At 40.3% G+C, this 15151-nt stretch overlaps 1 protein-coding gene across 3 annotated transcripts in view; it reads left to right on the forward strand.

Moving 5' to 3' along the window:
- The window catches only part of LOC133570279 (nucleosome-remodeling factor subunit BPTF-like), a 69853-nt gene extending 56324 nt beyond the window's left edge, over positions 1 to 13529 (forward strand). For 2 of the 3 annotated variants that reach the window (XM_072916324.1, XM_072916323.1), the window contains exons 29-35: positions 1310 to 1535; positions 3039 to 3322; positions 3384 to 3548; positions 5385 to 5577; positions 6968 to 7052; positions 11785 to 11971; positions 13090 to 13529. In XM_072916324.1, coding sequence (XP_072772425.1) covers positions 1310 to 1535; positions 3039 to 3322; positions 3384 to 3548; positions 5385 to 5577; positions 6968 to 7052; positions 11785 to 11971; positions 13090 to 13096 — 1147 coding nt within the window. In that variant the 3' untranslated portion in view covers positions 13097 to 13529. The remainder of the gene's footprint in view (positions 1 to 1309; positions 1536 to 3038; positions 3323 to 3383; positions 3549 to 5384; positions 5578 to 6967; positions 7053 to 11784; positions 11972 to 13089) is intronic. The other variant, XR_012051225.1, reaches the window with a different exon arrangement.
- Positions 13530 to 15151: the final 1622 nt, after the last annotated feature.

Here is a 15151-nt window from a genome sequence, read left to right on the forward strand (position 1 = left end):
TCTGAACCTTTTGATGATATTACGGAGCGTAGATGGTGAAATCCCTAAATTCCTTGTTGAGAAATGTTGTTCTTAAACAATTTGCTCAGGCATTTGTTGACAAAGTGGTGACCCTCGCCCCGTCCTTGTTTGTGAATGACTGAGAGTTTCATGGAAGCTGCTTTTATACCCAATCATGGCACCCACCTGTTCCCAATTAGCCTGTTCACCTGTGGGATGTTCCAAATAAGTCGTTGATGAGCATTCCTCAACTTTCTCACTCTTTTTTGCCACTTGTGTCAGCTTTTTTGAAACATATTGCAGGCATCAAATTCCAAATGAGCTAATATTTGCAAAAAAGAAGAAAGTTTGTCAGTGTGAACATGAAATATCTTGTCTTTGCAGTCTATTCAATTGAATATAAGTTGAAAAGGATTTGTTGTATTCTCTTTTTATTGACCATTTACACAACGTGACAACTTCACTGCTTGTGTAGTTTGTATTTTGACATGTTGGCTGGCAATAGACTCATTCTGTACGAGTGATATTGCTTTGCTGAGTTGGGCGACACATGTTTTTGAAGATTATTTTCTACCGCTTGTCCCTCATAGTTGTGACAAAGTAAAAGAATGACAATTAGTTACTGCGTACGTCAGCAGACAAATTAGGCGCCTTTGTAACCCGTTTGTTACTTCCTAATAGAGAAGTTGTGTACATCTGCACGTTGTTGGCAACAGGAATGTATGTTTCATGCATTTTCTGTTAAAGCCAATAGTGACCATTTTTGAGGTCCCCTTTATTTTGAAATGTTGGTACCAGTGCCAAAATATTGGTATGGGGACAATTCTATATATTCTATTATGGTAGGCAGTTCTTTACCTTTTGGACCTCGGGGCCCAACTTTTCCATAACATAGGGGCCCAGGCCCCACTCAAACATTAACACTAAATTAGTAATCTTACTTTTAATCATATTTAATAATCATACCTAATGTGCTAAAATAAATACATTATAACTAAATGAATAGCAAGTAATAATATATATGTTTCTTAAATAAACTGTCAATAAAATCAAAATTCAAATACAAATACAGCATCACCACTTCAGTCATATTTTCCATGACTTCTTCTGGTAGTCTGATATTGTCATTACTGCCACAAGTGGTGGAAAAGTGTATTACAAGTGAGTACATCTGATGTTTCTAGGTGGCGCTCGCTATGGTTGGAGGATTCCAGACTTCCTTTGAAGCTGACGAGCCTTGTGTACTTCTTGTTAGTGATCAGGATGGACTGCAGCTGTTAGTTTGATCTTGTGTCCGTTCCTTTCCTAGAATGATCGTATGCAATCAGGTGATGAAGTTCCTCTTGGACCGCATAGACCGAGATGAGAGGCAGGAGGCCAACAGGAAGAAGAAGGAGAAGGTGGTGGAATCCAAGAAGAGGCTGGCCAAAGCCAACAAGCTGGCTGCGCTTCTTCATCGCCACAAAGAGAGCCTGAAGAATGAGATCTTGAAGAAACGGGCGCTGCTTGATGAGAGGCTTCGTCTGGAGGCGCAGGTACAATCACACCTGGACCACTACCACTCTTTGGTCACCTGACCATTCCATTCACAATCCATTCTCACTTCAACACCAATCTTGTGATGCTTGATGTGCTTTAATAAATCTAATGAAACAGGTTACAGCTTCTTCTAGTTGCATGGTGATGGCCTAAAACCTCTTTTACAAAATGTCTTTTTAGCAACAAAAGAAAATGTACCGTATTTTCCAGACCATAGGGCGCACCGGATTATAAGGCGCACTGCCGATGAATGCTCTATTTTACATCTTTTTTCATATATAAGGTGCACCGCATTAAAGGAGTCATATTCTTCTGATTATTTCCTTGTGGTCTACATAACATGTGATGGTGCTTCTTGTTGCACACAACTCACTTTCTGACAGTTGTGTTTACGTGCCTCCACTTGGACAGCGTCATCTTTGTTGTAGCGTGCAAGGACGGGAGTGGAAGAAGTGTCAAAAGATGGAGCTAACTGTTTTAATGTGAAGTGAATTATATTTATATAGCGCTTTTCTCTAGTGACTCAAAGCACTTTACATAGTGAAAGCCAATATCTAAGTTCCATTTAAAGCAGTGTGGGTGGCACTGGGAGCAGGTGGGTCAAGTGTCTTGCCCAAGGACACAACGGCAGTGACTAGGATGGCGGAAGCGGGGATCGAACCTGGAACCCTCAAGTTGCTGGCACGGCCACTCTACCAACCGAGCTATACCGCCGTTTTAATGACATTCACACTTTACTTCAATCAATAACGGAGCACTATCTCCTCATCCGAAATGTGTCCCTTGACTGGAACTCTCTAATAACTACATTTCATTGAGTGAATAATGTAAAGTCACTACACCGGTATGTTTTAGTGCTTTCATGGTGAGTTTACTGACAGATATAAGAACTCTGAATGTCACATAACAAGAAGATAGAGAAAAAGAGGAAGATTATCGACTACGGCGTCGCCACGGACTACAAAGGCGGACACGTGCAATTTTTCACGACTTATGCAGATCCTAAATACAGATCAGCAGGTACCAGAGGGTTAGAAAAGTTGCTTTTTCATAATATTGTGAAACAAAAGGCCAGATAATATGTCTTACCTTATACACACGGCATAATAATACTCCTATGTTGAAGCACATCAAGCGGTGTGGCTTCATAGCTTTCCAAAGTCCTACTAAAACATTTTCATAGATTTTTGAGTGCCGTGTGTATTAAATGTTCAAAGTCATTTTGCAGTCTACACGTATCTCTTATGTGTGACCGCCATCTACTGATCACACTTATCATTACACCATGTACCAAATAAAATTGCTTCAAGGTCGGTAAGCAAAACCAGAATGATTCCGTACATTAGGCGCACCGGGTTATAAGGCGCACTGTCCAGTTTTGAGGGAAAAAATGATTTTTATAGTCCGGAAAATACGGTCACTTTTTTGAAGTGTTTTTTGTCAAATTTTGATTGCGGTGTTAATGTTTTTTTATGGTGATGGTGCCATCTGCTCCTCAGGGGGAGCTAAAGATGGACCTTGTAAGGATCCGCAGGGAGAAGGAGAGAGCTCAGGCTGCAGCCCAGCAGGCTCTCAGGCAGCAGCAACACGCCCGAGTTCCAAGCATAAGCACTCAGCAGCAGCAGCACGCCACCACGCACAAGAGGAAACGGGACGAGGAGAGGGAGTTGACAACCTCGGCCAAGTCCAAGAAGAAAAAGATGATCTCCACCAGCAGTAGCAAGGAAAGCAAGAAGGACACCAAAGTCTACTGTGTCTGCAAGACGCCTTACGACCAAACCAAGTATGACCACTCACTGTACAGGACATGACACCTCACTGACCTTCTCACCCTGCTTCTCAAGGTTCTACATCGGCTGCGACCTGTGCACCAACTGGTATCACGGGGAGTGCGTGGGAGTGACGGAGAAAGAAGCCCAGGACATGGAAGACTACATCTGCGTGGAGTGCAAACAGAGCACCAAGGAGGAGCTCTACTGCATCTGTCAAACACCCTACGACGAATCCCAGTAAGAAGTCTTCTTGTCTTTCCTTCACAATCCTCATGGAGGACTACAACACATATCTTTTTCTCATGCATTCTAAATCCTAAATAAACGCTAGCAAAAGTCAGCCAACAGGAGTTGCTGGATTGCCCCTATCAAGATCTAAAACATTATAAGCACCACATGTATCGTAGTAACAGTAATAAGAACATGTCATATTTACATATTTGTGTCATTTCAAGTAAACGGCAGCGTATATTTCACCAACACATTACTATCTTCACTTTTCCCTGGCAGACGTCAGGGTGAATATATGGAGTACTATCTACAAGTTTTAGAAGCTGTGTGCCAAACAGATCCAGCTGTACTGAAACACTAAACATTATGTAGCAGTATTGCTAAGAAATACAAACAACCACTTACTGTACAATGTCTGCTCTCACTGGGATGCCGACTGATGGGATGTTCATATATTCCCATTTAGATGAAGAATTACGGTAATCATAATCCTCACACAGGTTTGAATATAAAAAAGATGCCGCAAACAAGCGTCTTTTCGTGTCTTTCTCGCCATCTCCGGGTATAAGTTGGATGTCAAAGTTGACCAACTTCTCAGTTGATGTCCACAGACTTCACAAGCAGTGAAGTTGTCAGGTTGTGTAAATGGTCAATAAAAAGAGAATACAACAAATCCTTTTCAACTTATATTCAATTGAATAGACTGCAAAGACAAGATATTTCATGTTCACACTGACAAACTTTCTTATTGTTTGCAAATATTAGCTCATTTGGAATTTGATGCCTGCAATATGTTTCAAAAAAGCTGGCAGAAGTGGCAAAAAAGAGTGAGAAAGTAGAAGAATGCTCATCAAAGACTTATTTGGAACATCCCACAGGTGAACAGGCTAATTGGGAACAGGTGGGTGCCATGATTGGCTATAAAAGCAGCTTCCATGAAATGCTCAGTCATTCACAAACAAGGACGGGGCGAGGGTCACCACTTTGTCAACAAATGCCTGAGCAAATTGTTTAAGAACAACATTTCTCAACAAGGAATTTAGGGATTTCACCATCTACGCTCCGTAATATCATCAAAAGGTTCAGAGAATCTGGAGAAATCACTGCAGGTAAGCCATGATATTACACACCTTGGATCCCTCAGGCGGTACTGCATCAAAAAGCCACATCAGTGTGTAAAGGATATCACCATTTAGAAAACCACTGTCAGTAACTACAGTTGGTCGCTACATCTGTAAGTGCAAGTTAAAACTCTACTATGCAAAGCCAAAGCCATTTATCAACAACACCCAGAAACGCTGCTGGCTTTGCTGGGCCTCGCCCCATCCTTTCTTGTGAAAGACTGAGCATTTTTTGGGAAGCTGTTTTTATACCCAATCATGGCACCCACCTGTTCCCAATTAGCCTGCACACCTGTGGGATGTTCCAAATAAGTCTTTGATGAGCATTCCTCAACTTTATCAGTATTTATTGCCACCTTTCCCAACTTCTTTGTCACGTGTTGCTGCCATCAAATTCTAAAGTTAATGATTATTTGCAAAAAAAAACCAAATGTTTATAAGTTTGAACATGAAATATGTTGTCTTTGTAGCATATTCAACTGAATATGGCTTGAAAAGGATTTGCAAATCATTGTATTCCGTTTATATTTACATCTAACACAATTTCCCAACTCATATGGAAACGGGGTTTGTGCTTGTGCAATGGCAATAAAGACCCAGCTGGAACTTTCCGTATTTGAGCACTTGGAATGTGGCAAGAAGAAGAAGGAGCTGGACTGTGAAAACTTTCCTTTAAGGTCACAATGCTGTGTGGAGACTGAAGGGAAACTTGATTTCCCAGGTTCTACATTGGCTGTGATCGCTGTCAGAACTGGTACCACGGTCGCTGCGTGGGCATCCTGCAGAGCGAGGCCAACCACATCGACGAGTACGTGTGCCCGCAGTGCCAGTCCACGGAGGACGCCATGACGGTCCTCACGCCACTCACGGAAAAAGACTATGACGGCCTGCGGAGGATAATGCGCTCTTTAATGGTGAGGCACACGTTCCTTCAGTAGTGGCTAACAAATCTCTCTGGCAAAATGTTATTTTTGCACTTCTATGGTTATCATCACACATTTTATTTCTTGCCATGTCACTATTCAGCAACAATTCAAAGGAGGCTAAGCTAAGCCTTTTGAGGGGTCACCAAAGCTGCTTGCAAAGATAGGCCGATATCGGGCATCAAGGGGCCCGACTCTTGTCAGGTTCAAACATTGATGACATCTATTAATCAGACAAGAAGCAAGGAATCAATCAGAGACAGAGTTCAATTTAGCTCATGAGGAGAACACATGGAGCTGAACACTTAGTCACAGTCTCACCCTACGCTCTAAGGTTCAGCTCCTGCGTCCCTCTATTTATTCAGGAGTTCCACAGTCAACAACACTAAGTCACATATATTATGCAAAGCAGGTCCAGGACGCACGATACGTGACGGAATGTGCTGGGGGCCTTGTGATTTCGCCTTGTCCGCGCTCCGTCTGCGTGTTGTCATCGTATCTTTGTTGAGGTCCTTGAAGTCTCTGCTTTGTCTGCGTGTTGTCATCGCATCTTCGTTGAGGTCCTTGAAGTCCTTGGCTGTTAGCGGGCTAAAACAAAGATAACATCTACGGCTGTGGCCACCCCTCAGACAAGAAGTCTTTGTCCTTGCACAGATTAGAAAAGTCCAACTTGAGCACAATAGCTAAATAACTAAAGCAACGTACTTTAAGCATACTAAAGTTAGTGTGATAATATATACATCATTATTCTAACGTTTTTGAATCGAGAATCGTTTTGAATTGAAAAAAATTGATTTTGAATCGAATCGTGACCCCAAGAATCAATATTGAATCGAATCGTGAGACACCCAAAGATTCACAGCCCTAATATACATATATATGTATATATATATATATGTATATATATACATATATATATATATATATATATATATATATATATATATATATATGTATATATATACATATATATATATATATATATATATATATATATATATATATATATGTATATGTATATATATATATACAGTATGTATATGTATATATATATATGTGTGTGTATATATATATATATATGTATATATATACGTGTATAGAAATATATACAGTATATATATATATATGTGTGTGTGTATATATATATTTATATATATATATATATATATATATATATATATATATATATATATGCTACAATGTAGTTGAGCCACATTTAATGGAGAGTAAGTTCTTACTAAGTAGCTGCTAATTAGATATTGATGTGCTTCATTCTCCATGAGAGAAATCATCAGTTGATGAAAAGTAGCAACCAAAACAAAGGTCCTCTGTCCTCGGTCCTCCTCATCTCCTTGTCCTTGTCCTTCTCCGTCTCTTGTAGGCCCATAAAATGGCGTGGCCCTTCCTGGAGCCAGTAGACAAAAACGACGCCCCAGACTACTACAAAGTGATCAAGGAACCAATGGGTGAGTGCATGAACATCTACATCCACACAAGGAGCATCCATTCATCATGAGTGAGTGCATGAACATCTACATCTACACAAGGAGCATCCATTCATCATGCAGGCTTCACATCATTTAGCACAGATCTACATCTACACATTTAGCACAGATCTACATCTACTCAAGGAGCATCCATTCATCATGAGTGAGTGCATGAACATCTACTCAAGGAGCATCCATTCATCATGAGTGAGTGCATGAACATCTACATCTACACAAGGAGCATCCATTCATCATGAGTGAGTGCATGAACATCTACATCTACACAAGGAGCATCCATTCATCATGCAGGCTTCACATCATTTAGCACAGATCTACATCTACACATTTAGCACAGATCTACATCTACACAAGGAGCATCCATTCATCATGCAGGCTTCACATCATTTAGCACACATTGGGCCATTTTTCTTCCAATGTTTGTTTACCCATTGAAGGTAAACCTACTCCTTAATGAGCTGTGGTCATGGAAGTAGTCATCTGCATTGTTTGCTCACCAGCTCACCTGACCTGGTGACCTGGTGAGCGTCTTTGAACTGGAAGCACACTGGACCTTTTTCATCCATCACACTTCCTCATATGCCCTGCGATGAGGTGGCGACTTGTCCAGGGTGTACCCCGCCTTCCGCCCGATTGTAGCTGAGATAGGCTCCAGCGCCCCCCGCGACCCCAAAAGGGAATAAGCGGTAGAAAATGGATGGATGGATGGACACTTCCTCATATGAACATCATATATTGACACACTTTAAAACAATTCTTCTTCAAGCTTCAACTAGTCAGTTGTATTAGTTAGTGCCTATTTCACTTGGTCAACATAGGACTAAAAACTTGAACTAGTCAGTTGTATTAGTTGGTGCTTATTTCACTTGGTCAACATAGGGCTGGCTGGGTGATAGGACTAAAAACTTGAACTAGTCAATTGTATTAGTTAGTGCCTATTTCACTTGGTCAACATAGGGCTGGCTGGGTGATAGGACTAAAAACTTGAACTAGTCAATTGTATTAGTTAGTGCCTATTTCACTTGGTCAACATAGGGCTGGCTGGCTGATAGGACTAAAAACTTGAACTAGTCAATTGTATTAGTTAGTGCCTATTTCACTTGGTCAACATAGGGCTGGCTGGGTGATAGGACTAAAAACTTGAACTAGTCAATTGTATTAGTTGGTGCCTATTTCACCTGGTCAACATAGGGCTGGCTGGGTGATAGGACTAAAAACTTGAACTACCGGTAGTCAATTGTATTAGATTGTGCTTATTTCACTTGGTCAACATAGGGCTGGCTGGGTGATAGGACTAAAAACTTGAACTAGTCAGTTGTATTAGATTGTGCTTATTTCACTTGGTCAACATAGGGCTGGCTGGGTGATAGGACTAAAAACTTGAACTAGTCAATTGTATTAGTTGGTGCCTATTTCACTTGGTCAACATAGGGCTGGCTGGGTGATAGGACTAAAAACTTGAACTAGTCAATTGTATTAGTTGGTGCCTATTTCACTTGGTCAACATAGGGCTGGCTGGGTGATAGGACTAAAAACTTGAACTAGTCAATTGTATTAGTGCCTATTTCACTTGGTCAACATAGGGCTGGCTGGGTGATAGGACTAAAAACTTGAACTAGTCAATTGTATTAGTTAGTGCCTATTTCACTTGGTCAACATAGGGCTGGCTGGGTGATAGGACTAAAAACTTGAACTAGTCAATTGTATTAGTTGGTGCTTATTTCACTTGGTCAACATAGGGCTGGCTGGGTGATAGGACTAAAAACTTGAACTAGTCAATTGTATTAGTTGGTGCCTATTTCACTTGGTCAACATAGGGCTGGCTGGGTGATAGGACTAAAAACTTGAACTAGTCAATTGTATTAGTGCCTATTTCACTTGGTCAACATAGGGCTGGCTGGGTGATAGGACTAAAAACTTGAACTAGTCAATTGTATTAGTTAGTGCCTATTTCACTTGGTCAACATAGGGCTGGCTGGGTGATAGGACTAAAAACTTGAACTAGTCAATTGTATTAGTGCCTATTTCACTTGGTCAACATAGGGCTGGCTGGGTGATAGGACTAAAAACTTGAACTAGTCAATTGTATTAGTTAGTGCCTATTTCACTTGGTCAACATAGGGCTGGCTGGGTGATAGGACTAAAAACTTGAACTAGTCAATTGTATTAGTTGGTGCTTATTTCACTTGGTCAACATAGGGCTGGCTGGGTGATAGGACTAAAAACCCTATTAGATATAAGTCTTTTATATCGGTAATTGTATCGGTAATCGATAATTATTGCTATTTTTTATGACCTATTAAAAATAAGGAGCGGGAAGGAAATATAATAAATGAAACATTTTGACTTCAAATGTAGCCTTCCTCTTATTATAATCCCTCAGCTGTCAAAGCTGAAAGCAAAAGTCAACACGAGCATGGAAACACAATTCTAAAATCACATTGGACACCTTGCAGTTTGACTTTTATTTCCTGTCAGCGCTCTTATTTTGGTTCCTTTTCCTGCACGTCTCCCTGAGCGCTTCTTTCCCTCACCTGTACCTGATTGGCAGTCTGGCACACCTGCTGGCAGTTGCCAATCAGGCCACTATTTATACCTGCCTCGCTGTCCAGTCAGTGCTGGAGTATTACTCGCTCTTCCTGTTTGCTGTGAGCTCTTCCTGTTTGCTGTGAGCTCTTCCTGTTTGCTGTGAGCGCTTCCTGTTTGCTGGTTCCTGATAGCAGTTTGTTGTCTCCTAGCTCCTTGTTTCTTGTTTTCCTGTTAGCTGTTTGCTGTCTCCTAGCTCCTTGTTTCTTGGTTTCCTGTTAGCTGTTTGTTGTCTCCTAGCTCCTTGTTTCTTGGTTTCCTGTTAGCAGTTTGTTGTCTCCTAGCTCCTTGTTTCTTGGTTTCCTGTTAGCTGTTTGTTGTCTCCTAGCTCCTTGTTTCTTGGTTTCCTGTTAGCTGTTTGTTGTCTCCTAACTCCTTGTTTATTGGTTTCCTGTTAGCAGTTTGTTGTCTCCTAGCTCCTTGTTTCTTGGTTTCCTGTTAGCTGTTTGTTGTCTCCTAGCTCTAGTTTCCTGTTAGCTGTTTGCTGTCTCCTAGCTCCTTGTTTCTTGGTTTCCTGTTAGCTGTTTGCCTGTTTGCTGGTTCCTGAGTCCTGTTTTCCTGCATTTCTTTTGAGCAGTAAATCATGTTTTCCTGCCATCTCTGCATGTTGGGGTTCATCACCAACAATTCCTACAACAATAGCCTCTTAAAATCCATCCATCCATTTTCTACTGCTTGTCCCTCACTCATTGTTGGTTTCTTTTCCTACTTCATGTAAAGATTTAATTGCCAGACAACAAGATGGTCAACCAAACCTGCTAGTTGATACTGTTACCTGATTGGCTGTTAGTGTGTCCAGTGATCACTTCCTGCCTTGAACTCGTTAGCGAGTTCCTTTGTTCATGCAACCAACCTTGCTTCTTAACTCCCGCTTTCTTCTGACCAATCACAAAAAAACAATTATCAAACATTTTACTGAGTCCATTATTTTATTGATATTGATAAGATGTGATGTACAGTCCTGCTCAAAAGTTTAAAAGAACATCATGTCGTGAGTTTCCAATCATTGTTATGTTTTTGTGATGTAGTGATTGGAGCACATACTTGTTGCTCACAAAAAACATTCATGAAGTTTGCTTCTTTGATGAATTTATTATGAAAATGTGAGGGTGAAAAGTATACATACAGCAATGTTAATATTTGCTTACATGTCCCTTGGCAAGTTGACCTGCAATAAGACACTTTTGCTAGCCATCCACAAACTTCTGCTTACACTTTCTGAAAACATTTTCTCAGATTTTCAATTCAAGGTTTTTATAAGCTGTGAACTTTAAATAATCCAAATGATATCAAAAGAAGGTTTAACATATTTTGAGCGGCACGTTATGAGCCTATCATATGTTACTTTGTAAATCCAATTACTGGAATAAACCAACCTTTGCTTGATATTCACTTTTTTGAGTTTCACCTGTAATGTTAAAGAAGTTTATTTTCCACCGTGTGGTGACAACGTCAAGATATAAAGATAGATTAGGATACTTTTGGAGAAGATGGGAGTGGTTTCATTTGCAATGTGGGAAGGCCTCCACAATAAAAAACATCTTGCAGGCAAACTAAAAGAGTTGTGTTATAAAAGTGACTGTGGACAAAGCATATCTAATCAGTGTTATCTAGACCAGCGTTTCTTAACCATCACAATACCTGTTCCTCAGCTCTCATACACTTTAAAGTCAATGAGAAGTTTCTTGATCGCAAAAATGATGACTAAAGTGGTGAAGCTGTATACTTTAAGTTTATTTAAGAAATATATATATTATGTATTAATAATTTAGTATTTCTCGCACTGTGTCAATTTATTTGTCATCCGTTTTTGTGAGTTCCTTCTTTTGTGTAATATTTATGTGTGTAATCAGCCTGACCTAAGCCTTGGTTTGATATCATTTGACAAGGTTGGTCTTGTTCAACTGTAAGAAGGTTAGCTCTGATTATTGGATAGGATTACAATCAAGAGTAAGATTACTAATTGAGTGTTAATATTTCAGTGGAAAAGTTGGTCCAAAAGGTTAAGAATCCCTGATCTAGACCACAAGGAAGTGTTTTATAAAATGCCGACACTTAGTAGCATTGTTCTGGCCTTTTCCAAAATGCCACCTGTGTGTCACCTCAGACCTGTCCACCATGGAGGAGAGGTTGCAGAAGCGTGGCTACGTGAGGCTAACGGAGTTTGTAGCAGACATGACCAAAATCTTCGACAACTGCCGCTACTACAACCCCAGCGACTCGCCCTTCTACCAGTGTGCCGAGGTTCTGGAGAGTTTCTTTGTCCAGAAGCTCAAAGGCTTCAAAGCCAGCAGGTGAGAAGATCCTCCACTCACCTGTTGACCTTCTAAACAACCTGCAATTTACTGCTCCATTAGACAATAAGATGGTGTAAAGCATGTTTATCAGGATCAATTTCTTATAGTAGGATTTGTGTTTGAATGAACCCTCTTTGTTACATTTATCCATGAATACAAGTTTGATGTGTACACCTGCGGCTAATAGACCACTACAGCCAAAATATGTCCAAAAATAAGGTGGGTGTGGCTTATCATTGGGCGTGGAAATGACTGTATTTACTATCATTTTACGCATGAAGTCACTTGTTTGCCACGCCCACTTTGTGCCATGTGCTTAGATGGATGCACAGCCATGCTCCCATTCACCACAGAGTCTCCTGTAGTTGCTCCAAAAGGCTGTGGCTGTAAGCAACCTCCTGATGTATTTGATGTGCACCACAAGCTGCATTATTGGCTATGTGTTGTGGGAAAGACTTTCTCAAACATGTCCGTGTGGCTCTTATCATGCACACAAATTATTATCAAGTTAAAAATGAGCTTGTTATGTCTGTGAGTTTTCAAATGAAAAGAAAATAAGCGCTCTGTAATTATTGCCTGTTTCCAATGACTGCTCTGTCCTCTCAGTAAATAAACATTGCAGCTATAATTACAGCATTTACACTCATTAGATCATCGCAGGGGTGTCCAAACGCCGCGTTGGGCTAAAAGGAATTGGCCAGAAGCCCACTCCATGTAAAGTAACTGAAATATATGTCCCATATAAATGCTGTGATTGTATAAGTGCAATTCATGGTCATTAAAGTGAATGACTTAGGATGGGCAGAAAATGGCAGCAATAATATTGTCAATGATACTTTAGATGAAGTTGGGGGGTTATTACATTCTTATTAAACTTGCAGGCCCCAAATGATACTTTAGATGAAGTTGGGGGGTTATTACATTCCTTATTAAACTTGCAGGCCCCAAATGATACTTTAGATGAAGTTGGGGGGTTATTACATTCCTTATTAAACTTGCAGGCCCCAAATGAAGTTGCTGGCGAGCCGTAGTTTGGACACCCCTGGATTATTGTGGATGACATTTGACTGCATGTGTTCATTCTCTCTCTCTCTCTCTCTCTCTCTCTCTTCCAGATTGTGATGTCAGACTCCTGGGTGCCAGGTCACGCTCAAAACAAACAAAAGAAAATTCACAATCCAGGAAGTAGTATTTGTTGTTTGACCTTGTGTAAGGCTTGTTTGACCTTGTGTAAGGCAGCACTAAAATCATTTGTCTATTGGAGGATTGGCAGCCATGTTGGTAACACCACAAGAAGGTATTGAAGCTTTCATTGGAGGATCTCTTCTCTGTGTAACATATATTTGTCATTTGTTTAGGAACACCTCACCTCCTAGCCAAGATGTTATTGTATATAATTCTTCTCCGAGCAGATTGTCATGTAAAAAATCAACCGTTTCACCAACATGGCTGCTTGGTCTGAGCCACTGGCATCCATTACGTGTCTTTTCTATTTGTCCTAGTCAATATTTTTGTCATATTGTAAAGCTTTTAATAAAAAAAAGGAAACAACCAACCCTTTTTCTTTTCTTTGCCATCTCTGTAGGTCTCATAACAACAAACTGCAGCTCTGCTCAAAAGTCTAAAAAGTAGTTTGGAAAAGGAGCCCACTTGAGCAGTGGTCCCCAACCACCGGACCGCGGCCCGGTACCGGTACGTAAATCGATTGGTACCGGGCTGCACAAGAAATAAAAAAAATAATAATAATAATTCATTTTTTATTTTTTATTAAATCAACATAAAAAACACAAGATACACTTACAATTAGTGCACCAACCCAAAAAACCTCCCTTCACTCATTCACACAAAAGTGTTGTTTCTTTCTGTTATTAATATTGTGGTTCCTACATTATATATCAATATATATCAATACAGTCTGCAAGGGATACAGTCCGTAAGCACACATGATTGTATTTCTTTTATGACCCCCATCCCCTGGTCTTTTTCAAGCGTTGACCGGTCTGCAGTTACAAAAAGGTTGGGGACCCCTGCTTTAGATTCTTAAAAAATAAAAAAAAAAGTCATACAGAACTATAAAACAGTATATATATATAACTTGCATTTTGTCAGTCAGTTTGTGTAACACAGGCTTGTCCAAAATGGTGTGTATACTGTGTCTATATACAGTATATATATAATCAATCTGAAATATCAAGCATCTAACATGTGTCAAACATGGGTAAGTGTGAAGAGAATGTGTCAAACATGGGTAAGTGTGAAGAGAAGGTGTCAAACATGGGTAAGTGTGAAGAGAAGGTGTCAAACATGGGTAAGTGTGAAGAGAATGTGTCAAACATGGGTAAGTGTGAAGAGAATGTGTCAAACATGGGTAAGTGTGGAGAGAATGTGTCAAACATGGGTAAGTGTGGAGAGAATGTGTCAAACATGGGTAAGTGTGAAGAGAATGTGTCAAACATGGGTAAGTGTGGAGAGAATGTGTCAAACATGGGTAAGTGTGAAGAGAATGTGTCAAACATGGGTAAGTGTGAAGAGAATGTGTCAAACATGGGTAAGTGTGGAGAGAATGTGTCAAACATGGGTAAGTGTGAAGAGAATGTGTCAAACATGGGTAAGTGTGGAGAGAATGTGTCAAACATGGGTAAGTGTGCAGATAATATGTCAAACATGGGTAAGTGTGGAGAGAATGTGTCAAACATGGGTAAGTGTGAAGAGAATGTGTCAAACATGGGTAAGTGTGAAGAGAATGTGTCAAACATGGGTAAGTGTGAAGAGAATGTGTCAAACATGGGTAAGTGTGGAGAGAATGTGTCAAACATGGGTAAGTGTGGAGAGAATGTGTCAAACATGGGTAAGTGTGAAGAGAATGTGTCAAACATGGGTAAGTGTGGAGAGAATGTGTCAAACATGGGTAAGTGTGAAGAGAATGTGTCAAACATGGGTAAGTGTGGAGAGAATGTGTCAAACATGGGTAAGTGTGAAGAGAATGTGTCAAACATGGGTAAGTGTGGAGAGAATGTGTCAAACATGGGTAAGTGTGCAGATAATATGTCAAACATGGGTAAGTGTGGAGAGAATGTGTCAAACATGGGTAAGTGTGAAGAGAATGTGTCAAACATGGGTAAGTGTGAAGAGAATGTGTCAAACATGGGTAAGTGTGAAGAGAATGTGTCAAACATG

This window comes from Nerophis lumbriciformis, linkage group LG27, assembly GCF_033978685.3.
Source record: "Nerophis lumbriciformis linkage group LG27, RoL_Nlum_v2.1, whole genome shotgun sequence".
NCBI classification, from domain to species: domain Eukaryota; kingdom Metazoa; phylum Chordata; class Actinopteri; order Syngnathiformes; family Syngnathidae; genus Nerophis; species Nerophis lumbriciformis.